Here is a 10,032-nt window from a genome sequence, read left to right on the forward strand (position 1 = left end):
TAAACCAGACATATCAACTCAACAATCGGCCGCGCAAAGAAAATCGGATCTATCATCACAGCAGGCACATTACTCCCAACTGACCAGAATGGCGCCCTTACCACCATCACCCGACACCATCATCCTGATCTCCGGCATAAATGGCTACATCGCCTCGCACATCGCCCTCTGCCTGCTCCAGCAAGGCTACACCGTCCGCGGCACATCCCGCTCCGCCAGCGCCAAAGACCGCCTAATCTCAGGCCCCTTTAAGGACTACGCCAGCACCTACCAACACGCCGTCGTCACGGACATCGCCGCCCCCGGCGCCTTCGATTCAGCCGTGCAGGGCGTGCACGCCATCATCCACACCGCCTCCCCAATCGACTTCAGCCTGAAAACCCTCGAAGACTTCGTCGGCCCAGCAGTACAAGGCAACACCTCAATCCTCACCTCCGCCCTCAACCACGCAGGCCCCCAACTCCAATCCTTCGTGCTAACCTCCTCCGTCGCCGCGGTAGTCGACCGCTGGGCGCACCCCTTCACTGAGCCATATGCGTACAGCGAAGCAGACTGGAATATCAACGGGCCCAAGATCGCCTCCTCTGAGCCTTCAACGCCGGCATCGCGTACAGCGCTTCGAAAACCCTCGCCGAGCGCGCGCTGTGGGAGTTTGTGGAGACCCAAAAGCCGGGGTTTGCGTGTAGCGCGGTGCATCCGGGGGTGGTTATCGGGCCGCCGATATTGCTGCCAGAGAAGGCGGAGGGGTTGAATCTGACGGTGAAGCCGGTTTGGGATATCTACACCAACAACCCCTCCCTGAACGGCAAACTCCCGCCACCGGTCGGCGGCGCAAGCTGGGTTGACGTCCGCGACGTCGCTGAGATACACGCATGGGCCGCGATCAATCCGGATGAGAGCAAGGGACAGAGATACCTCGCAACAAACGGCAAAGCACCGCCGCAAGCCATCGCGGATCTGCTGAGGGAGGAGTTTCCGGATAGGGATATCATTACAGAGCAGCCGGGGTACTGGTACCAGAGCAGAGACGAGGAGGACAAGGAGAAGAGGGGAGGGCTGTTTGGGAAGAAGTGGGGATGGGAACTTGAGGGGCAAAGTGTGGATGCGGCGAAGATGAGGAAGGCGTTGGGTGGTGGGCGGGAGAAGGAGTTGAGGGGGTATAGGGAGGCCGTGCTGGATACGGTGAGGGCTTTGGAGGGGCATTTTGGCAGTTTGTGATGGGGCAGTAGGGTAGATGACGACCGCGCTGGCTTTAGGGACGAGAGACAGGGAAGAGATCTGCTCATAATCCAAAGGCTGTATTCATTCGTGGTGGGATATATGTCTATCGTCCAGTGACGCCTAGAGCTCTGTTGAAGCAGCTCGTTCAGTCCCCAACTTTTCATTCCGTCTGATCTTTTGAGTCTAGTATAGCACCCTGGTCAAGATCCGTTCCTTTAATCCCTCCAACTCCCCATACAGCCCCCTCACCTCCTCCTCTTTCACCCGACTAACATCTGCCATCAGGTACGCCACATCGCCTTTGCTATCCGTCATCTGCTTGTCCACGTTATGCCCGCCCAAGATCTCATTGACTCTCCTCAACACGCCAGGCACGTTCTGGTGCACGAAGATGACGCGCGCATGGTTCGGCTCGTCCATTGTGATGTTCCTGAGGGCGACCTCGGGCATGTTTACCGCCCCCAACGTGACGCCCTCGTTGATGTACTTGACGAGGGCCTCGGCGACTTCGATGCCGATGGCGGATTGAGCTTCTTCGGTGCTGCCGCCAATGTGTGGGGTAAGAATGATATTCTTGAGGCTGCGGAGTTCAGAGGCCCAGGAGTTGAGGTCGGAGGTGAAGTAGTCGCCGTTGCCGGCTGGTTCGTGCGGGTAGACGTCGAGGGCGGCGCCGGCGATGTGGCCGGAGCGCATTGCGTCGATGAGGTCGGGAATCTTGACGACTTTGCCGCGGGAGGCGTTGAGGAGGTAGGCGCCTCTCTTCATGCGGTCGAGTTGTTCTTTGGCTATTAGATTTGTGGTCTCCGGGATCTCGGGGACGTGTAGGGTGACAAAGTCGGCGCGTTCGAGGAGGGCGTCGAGGGTGGGGACTTGGCGGGAGTTGCCCATGGCCATAAGGTTTACGACGTCGTAGTAGATTACGTCCATGCCCATTGATTCGGCCAAGACAGAGAGCTGCGACCCGATGTGGCCGTAGCCGACAATACCCAGCGTCTTGCCGCGGATCTCCCAACAGCGGGCACTGACTTTGTTCCAGGTGCCGGCGTGCATTTCGTTGGAGCGGTCGGCGAGCTGGCGGGCGAGGCATATGATTTCGCCGATGATGAGCTCGGCGACGGAGCGCGAGTTGCTGAAGGGCGAGTTGAAGACGCAGATGCCGTGGGCGGCGGCGTAGGTGAGGTCGACTTGGTTGGTGCCGATGCAGAAGCAGCCGACGACGATGAGGTTTTTGGCGGCGGCGAGGACGCGCGAGGTTAGCTTGGTTTTGGAGCGGATGCCGAGGACGTGGACGTCTCTGGAGGGGAGGGGTTAGTCAGGGTGGTGGTGGGATGGGGAACGGGAGCGTGAGGATGGGCGTACTTGATCTTCTCGATCAACTGATCTTCTTGTAGACTGCTCTTGATCGCCTCGACCTGGTAGCCCTGCTCCTTCAGGATCTCGATGCCAGTCACATTGACGTTCTCGAGCAGCAGTATCTTGATGTCCTGTTCTCTAAACGGCTTCAACTGCTTTGGCGGGGCGCCATGTTGCGTTGTCATTCGGCGCATCAGAGGCGATGTCCCCTCATGGCTGTAGCTGGTCGTTGACGGTCTTCGAAACCTTTCTACTGGTGAGGTTGAGAATGCTGCCGTCTGGCTGCGTGAGACTGAGCGGCCCAGAGGTTGGCTGGCATCTTCACCATTCTGGGCCGTTTTGATATTTTGTGTGAGCGTTGACTCAGGCATCATGTTTGATTGTGGGAAGTGAGAAGGGGAAGAAGGCTACATCTCTCGAATATCAGTACTCTCTGAGTAATAATTGTTTGCTGTTCTGTTGGCATCTCCATCTTTTTTTCCTGCGCGCGCCGCGTTGTCCCGCTCTCCTTCGAACCTTCCTGCAAATCGTGTCATCGCTGACGTCGGGAGGAGAAATAGCCTCTATCTCCGGGCGTGTCAGCCGGTCTTGAATTGTTCTTTAGAATGGTAAATGGCACTGAGCAAACGACAAGTTTCGGTCAGATATGTTTGCGATCATAGAATTGTATTCGTCGACCTGGTATCTATGAGAAAGTGCCTTAGGCGGCCTCTGTGCCCTCTGGACGCCATTCTAGTGTAATGCATCCCACTCCGAACAACGAACGTGGTCGATCTACCCCTATTAGTGAGCTTCACTCTATTCGATTGATCCTTGAAGAACGCCATAAGATGCTCAGCCCTCCTCTCGTCGCTTAACTCGCAGAATGAGTCTTCGGCGTAGAGTCCTCCCTGGTGTGTGAAATCTGACAAAAGAGTTTTTGCCTTTTCAAGTCGAAACCTGATTCTTCGGACCTGCTGGGGCAGGGCCTTCTGCCGTAACGTACGCCTTGCTTAGACCGCCGTCGACAACGAAATCCGTAGCGTTCACGAAGCTACTCTCATCGCTGGCTAGGAAGAGGACAGCCTGGGCCTGCTCGATCGCCTCGCCGAAGCGGCCGGACGGGAAGTGCACCTCGCGGCGATGTCGCTTGGCTTGATCGTCGCCCAGCCAGTCCTGTAGTAGAGGTGTGTTGAGAGGACCGGGGCAGAGAGAGTTGAAACGAATGTTCTCGCGAGCGTGCACCATGGCGAGTTCGCGGGTCATGGCCAGGACGGCTCCTTTCGAGGCAGTGTATGCGAGCTGAGGTGTGGCGGCACCCATGAGCGCAACGAATGAAGCGGTGTTGATGACGGAGCCCTTTGTCTTCTTGTGCTTGCGCATCGAGAGAACAGCGTGCTTGGATCCATACCATACTCCCTTGACGTTGATGGCCTGCGTCAAGTCCCAGATCTTCTCCGATGTGTCGATTGCGTCAGCGTCGTCCCCATGCATGATTCCAGCGTTGTTGAAGACGATGTCGACACCACCCCATTCGTCGGCGGCGGCAATGGCGGCTTCCACTGAGGACTCATTGGTAACATCGCATTGAACCGTTTTGGCTTTGCTCGCTGTCTGCTCACCGACGATGTCCTGGATTTTGGTCATGGCGGTGTCCAGTGCTTTGGTGTTGATGTCGGCGAGAATAACAGAGGCGCCTTCCTGGAGGAAGAGAATTGTTGTCTCGAGACCGATGCCGCCGGCACCACCAGTGATGACTGAGCGTGGTTAGTGATTTGGTTCAGACTTGTCGATATACGGGGCTTACAAGCATTCTTGCCTGCCAGGCGGCCTCTGCGAGTAACATAGTGCTTGGCGTCGCCATTGGCGGCACCATTAGTTGAGCCGTTGGTGGTCATCTTGGCGTTGTTGTGATGCGCGATGCGGAAATGAGAGCGACAGTGAGCTTCGGCTGAATTCTGCGTCAAGCGTCTCTGCGATTCTAGTGTAGTTGTGGTGAGTCTTGGGCAATCTGAAACTGAAGGCGATATCAACGGCAACCGATTCCGGACAATTCCGCAAGTGTGGTGCACTTGGCAACGGTGAGTCTGAGTGGAATGAAAACGCGCAACAATGTGGACAGCAGCCGGGAGACCTCTGACTGAAAGACTATGGCGATAGCAGTGGCAAATACCTTAAGTCATCAGACCGACAACGGCTGTGGTGGTACAGTCATGAGAAATTGATTGTGCACGACATAGGGCGGGAGTCATGAGTAAGAGAAACTCCGGGTCCGTGCAGGGAGAGGGAAAGAACAACCTCTTCCGGACATCCTTATCAATGAACGGGCATCCACTCTCCGCCCGAACGTTGACCGCCAATTCTTGAGCTGATCGTTTACTGAACAAGCTGGAGGGCGCCTGGGGTGCAGCTATCATGAGGCTACCTTGTTCGAAAGATACGAATATGTGTATCAGCTTGAATTTGATGCAAGGCTGAGTCCATCCTGGTTCTGCCTGGCTTGTCGGTTGTCTGACCTCATCCACTCGTGATTCTACGAACCCGCGGTCTGTGCGTGCTCTGGCGGTCAGGCTGCGACGGTGCGCCGGAGCGCCGGCGAAGAGCTTCATTGATAATATGGAAGACACTATCTATCGTGCTCGGATGGTGCACTTGACCTTTATCACGGTCCGTCGCCGGCCAAAAGTGCGAAGTAATGGTAAGGAGAGAACGTGAAGTGAAGCCGGACAAGCGCCATGGTGTTGGCGCTTATAAGGGAGGTAAGCTATGGAGGGGCTGCGATCGGCAGGAACAGCCTAACTTGAAGTCCCGAGTTTCTGGGGAAGTGGCGGTGCGTGCAGATAAGCAGTCTCCAATTGTGCTGTGACGTCCCAGCTCTTCTTCTACGAGCATGCCAGCTTATCACACGTCGGTGTAAGCTCGAGTTCGTCCTCTGACACATCCGTCATTCCTCAAGACAATCACTGGCTAGCATAATGGCACCCAAGGAGGACAAAGATGAGGTTGTCACCCTCGACAACCTCGAGGCGACCCTAGCCAAGGACACGCGAGTCAAGCTTGCTGGCGTGGATGTTGACGGTACGATATCTCGCCGTCTCACTGTGATGATTGACTGACTGACCGATCTAGGCATGCTTCGCGGCAAGCTGGTGTCGAAGAAGAAGTTCCTCTCCGTGGCCAAAAATGGCTTCGGCTTCTGCAGCGTTGTCTTCGGCTGGGACATGCACGATCTGACCTACTTTCGCGAGCTCAAGATCAGCAACAAAGACAACGGCTACAGAGACATCGTGGCAAAGATCGACCTCGGCAGCTTCCGGCGCATACCATGGGAAGACAACACGCCCTTCTTCCTCGTCAACTTCTACGATCCAGACACAGACAAGCCCATCTGTGCCTGCCCGCGCAGTCTGCTCAAGACCACACTAGCAAAGGTGCAAAAGGCGGGCTATGGTTCGATGGCTGGCTCCGAGTACGAGTTCTTCACCTTCAGAGCCCCGAAGGACGCGTCCATACAGTCCTCCAAGGCATCATCTGCTACCACCGCTCCCTTCCTGCAGACCAATCCTGTCGATGCGCTCCCTCATCTCACCCAGGGCATGTTCGGATACTCCCTAACCGATCCCATACACAACCAAGATTGGTTCTACAGCGTCTTCGAGACTTGCGAGAAGTTTCGCTGCAATGTCGAAGGATGGCATACCGAGTCTGGACCGGGCGTATTTGAGGCTGCTCTTGAATTCGGAGACATCGCAGAGATGGCAGACCGAGCCAGCATGTTCAAGTACGTCGTCAAAGCCATGGGCAGCAAGCACGGCATCACACCGTGCTTTATGGCCAAACCTCGACAAGGTCTGCCCGGCAACAGCGGTCACATGCATTGCTCCATCGTCGACAAGTCGGGCAAGAATCTGTTCGCGCGTGCTCAGAAAGACCCCAACCCGCCCTACAAAGATCTCGAATACGTCTCAGATCTCGGTCGACATTTCCTGGCTGGTCTACTGGATGGTCTGGCCGATGTCATGCCAATCATTGCTCCCACTATAAATTCCTACAAACGTCTCGTTGAGAACTTCTGGGCTCCCGTCACCGTGTCCTGGGGTCTAGAGCATCGTGCCGCTTCCATCCGGCTCATAGCTCCTCCAGTGGCTTCGCCCAAATCGACCAGATTCGAGATCAGAGTCTGCGGCGCTGACACAAATCCTCACCTCGTGCTTGCCACCATCCTGGCCCTTGGCTGGCGAGGCATCGAAGAAAAGCTCGAGATCAAAATTCCTCCTTTGTCCAAGTCTGCTGATGTGGGAAGTGCAGACGACAAAGGAGAAAGATTGCCCAAGAATCTCAAAGACAGCACTGCCAGATTTATGGCCAAGGGCAGTATCGCACGAAAGGTCTTCGGCGATGATTTCGTCGAGCACTTCGGCGGCACCCGAGAGCACGAACTGCGGCTCTGGGACGAAGCTGTCACCGACTGGGAGATCAAGCGCTACATCGAGACGATCTGAACTATACAAGTATATGATACCCATGTTTCTATTGTTGGCCTTTGCCACCCTGCGAGCCGACAATGCATTGTTTCGACGGTCCGTGCGTCAACCTGGCTGCAGTCCTTTCTCAAACTCTTGCATTGCTTACAGCTTTTTTGTCTCTCATTGTGCTTCTTTGAGTCAAGAATACTTCATGTCTACCAAAGAAACACATGCACAGACCTGCAGTGTCAACGAGATGGTGAGTATGGACGCTGCTCTCCGGCCGCGTCCATGGCCCTCTTCCAACTTCACGATAAACATCACAGGTAAACATTGCGATCGAGCTGTTCTATATCCAGGATGCCTCGTCAAACCCGGAGTGCTACCAGGCAGGCCTCTGCCACTGCTCAGGTCCGCAAATTCCCAATTCAGCTTGGACCTAAGAGCGTCCATGGACCACACGACACAGACATCGCTCGCTTCCTACGGCGGCTCTACTATGAAATTGATGCACACCACCGGGGAGTTCTTCTCGATGGGCCATACAGGATAGCAATAATTACGATGCTCCTCCGACGGGCAAGGTCGCGTCATTGCTGGAAGCATGCTCCCGGAAACATGAAAAAGCAGAGGTTGGTCAACCTGAAACCCTTCGAGTTCTCTCCCACTAGAGCTCGAGAATGGAAGAGGGTACTCAACGAATTCAAGGACGATATAAGTGATGTGCAAACTCCTCTGATCAAGAACGACGAACTCGAAGACCTGGTCACATTTGTTGGTTACCCAGTTCTTTCTATTTGCTTGCATGCCCCCTTTTTCCTGTATTACTTGTCTACTGGCGCAGATGAATATCCCCACATTAGTTGGGAAGCTATGCTTAACGCGATTGTTGGTCACAGATCTACTGAGCTTTTCGCGAAAGTGCGCGGCCTGGATTTTGAGACTCCTATGGAGCGGACTCATCCCCGCTGGCACCTCCTAGACACTTATCTTGTCAAGGACCAGACCCAATTACCGCGGATGTTTGGCACCAGACCCACCGGAGGGTTTGAGTTCCACAATACCACAGCAATTATTCAGGCTGGCCCACCGAAAAAGCACTGGGCAATGCCGCAGGACCCCCGAGCGGCGGCTGTCACATGTAAAATCACTTATACAGTTGGTGCAGGCCTGACCCACGTGCCAGGCTATACCCAGGGCGACGTTCGAACGGAAGACCAAATCGACATCGGCGACTCGACCCTGTTGCCTGGATACCAGTGGCCAAACCAGGCTCGGTGGCCTAGCGATGACCCTAGAGAAGACGGGTACGAAAAGCCATGCTTGTGTTGTGACACGAAACGAGGACCTGTACGAAAAACTCAATCAAGACGAACATATCCAGCGGCTTGCAATTGTACACTTGACAAGTATCGCAAGAAGCGGTTCGATGATAAGGACATGAAGGGTGACGTCGAGCCCGTCCTCTTTGAGCTGGTCACATCGTATCGAATGGGCACAGGGGTGAAAGCGCTTCAGAATATCTTTACCGACGAGATTCTTGGCATCTACGAGGGCGAGATGTATCCTCGAAGCAAGCTTGACGAAGCTGCCCGCAACGCACTGTTCGGCACCAACGTAAACGACGACACCTGCCAGCCTGACCGTTACGGTGGTGCAGCGGGCAATGCGTATATCATGAATGCGTACATGAGCAAACGTCATCCAAAGCACGAGCCCCAACCGAAGAAGCGAAAAGCTTCTTCCGATGACACAATTGTAACTGAGCGAGATGTCGAGCTGCTACCATTGGACGCTAATGAGTGGAAAACATACTCGATCGACTCAGCTATCCGCGGCAATTGGACACGTTACATCAACCACAGCTGCAATCCGAATACCCGTTATGAGACAGTGCAGATCGGACAGAAAAGCCTCATGGTCGTCCAAGCGATGCGGGATATCAGTTTCGGAGAAATCCTGACCGTCGACTACAACGAGAGCTACTTCCCTCACATGCCATACCGCTGCAAGTGCGGCACGGAATACTGCTATCAGTGGAATAATGCTGATCCTTTTGGTCTCAAGAAGCAGACGCTGGCCATGGCCATGCAGAAAAAGAGTGGCGGTCCTCGCTGGGTTCGCGACAAGGCTGATCCGGATCATGGGAAGTTTCCTTTCCCGGTGCCTCAAGGTTCGGCGGGCGCGCCGGGTCGGGAGGGTAGGCAAGATAGGCTGCGATGGATTGATGTTATGAGGAAGAAGATGGGATTGGCGAAGACCAACGATCATGGGCAGGAAATTGTACCTAAGCCTGGGCCAAGGACAGCAGCAAAGGGCGGCAAAAAGACGGCGACGAATGCTGCGCCATTGAACGCGGCGGGAGGCAAGATGAGTGCTACGGGAGCGGGTGTAGCGCGGACTGCTGCGAAGCGAGGCAGGAAGAGACAGTGATGTTGGCGTGTATGCTGTAATGGTTGTTTCTTGAGAATCGGATTGTCAGCGCTCAGCGAGCATAGTCCGTCGATATTGTTCATTCGTCAATGTCCATTCTGTTCGTGTCATCCAGGCGTAACCTCCAGTCTACAACGATAAATCAGCTAGATCCCGGTGAGGGTTGTGATGCGACCGGATGACAAGCCTCGCAGTTCTCCAACTCTTGCCCCAATGTTGGATATAATTTCAGACCTCGAAACATCGGCTGCCTTGCTCTGCTCTCCCACTTCTACAACGTATGCCGTCCGCAGTAATATGAGCGTATGCTGCGCTAGCAGCTCGAAGTCGTACTCACAGTGGCGCCTTGACATCTACCAGCATGTCTTCGCCGTTCCGCGGGCGACGCGCCAGCAGCTGGGCTTCCTCCATCCTCGAGCGCGAGTCGGGGAGCGAGAGGCTTCGGGATCAGGAGGAAAGGCAGAAATCATTCTAGTGCGCAGGTGAAGGACGAGGTTGGCTCTCTTAAGGCCGGGGACGGTGGGTGGGGGAGGTGGTGGGGAGGAGGTGGCCGCGAAGCGGCCACCGACTCACCACCACC

General features: G+C 55.2%; 5 protein-coding genes across 5 annotated transcripts; 3 read left to right on the forward strand and 2 right to left on the reverse strand.

Annotated features, from left to right (window-relative positions):
- Positions 1 to 88: 88 nt before the first annotated feature.
- AB675_231 (putative uncharacterized oxido) lies at positions 89 to 1,218 on the forward strand (the record flags this gene model as incomplete). The annotated part of the gene is made up of 2 exons (XM_018142282.1): positions 89 to 650; positions 734 to 1,218. The coding sequence occupies 2 exons, from the start codon at positions 89 to 91 to the stop codon at positions 1,216 to 1,218; spliced, it is 1,047 nt and encodes a 348-aa protein (XP_017997634.1).
- A 186-nt stretch (positions 1,219 to 1,404) lies between these two features.
- Positions 1,405 to 2,945, reverse strand: AB675_232 (D-3-phosphoglycerate dehydrogenase 2; the record flags this gene model as incomplete). The annotated part of the gene is made up of 2 exons (XM_018142293.1): positions 1,405 to 2,515; positions 2,581 to 2,945. 2 exons carry the CDS (start codon positions 2,943 to 2,945, stop codon positions 1,405 to 1,407), a joined length of 1,476 nt encoding a protein of 491 aa, XP_017997654.1.
- A 556-nt stretch (positions 2,946 to 3,501) lies between these two features.
- Positions 3,502 to 4,451, reverse strand: AB675_233 (3-oxoacyl-[acyl-carrier-protein] FabG; the record flags this gene model as incomplete). Its single annotated transcript, XM_018142304.1, has 2 exons — positions 3,502 to 4,310; positions 4,361 to 4,451. The coding sequence occupies 2 exons, from the start codon at positions 4,449 to 4,451 to the stop codon at positions 3,502 to 3,504; spliced, it is 900 nt and encodes a 299-aa protein (XP_017997753.1).
- A 1,077-nt stretch (positions 4,452 to 5,528) lies between these two features.
- Positions 5,529 to 7,055, forward strand: AB675_234 (Type-1 glutamine synthetase 2; the record flags this gene model as incomplete). The annotated part of the gene is made up of 2 exons (XM_018142315.1): positions 5,529 to 5,631; positions 5,683 to 7,055. The coding sequence occupies 2 exons, from the start codon at positions 5,529 to 5,531 to the stop codon at positions 7,053 to 7,055; spliced, it is 1,476 nt and encodes a 491-aa protein (XP_017997773.1).
- Positions 7,056 to 7,637: 582 nt separating this feature from the next.
- Positions 7,638 to 9,452, forward strand: AB675_235 (uncharacterized protein; the record flags this gene model as incomplete). The annotated part of the gene is made up of 1 exon (XM_018142326.1): positions 7,638 to 9,452. One exon carries the CDS (start codon positions 7,638 to 7,640, stop codon positions 9,450 to 9,452), a length of 1,815 nt encoding a protein of 604 aa, XP_017997708.1.
- Positions 9,453 to 10,032: the final 580 nt, after the last annotated feature.

This window comes from Cyphellophora attinorum (genome assembly GCF_001299255.1).
Source record: "Cyphellophora attinorum strain CBS 131958 chromosome Unknown Contig22, whole genome shotgun sequence".
Lineage (NCBI taxonomy): Eukaryota > Fungi > Ascomycota > Eurotiomycetes > Chaetothyriales > Cyphellophoraceae > Cyphellophora > Cyphellophora attinorum.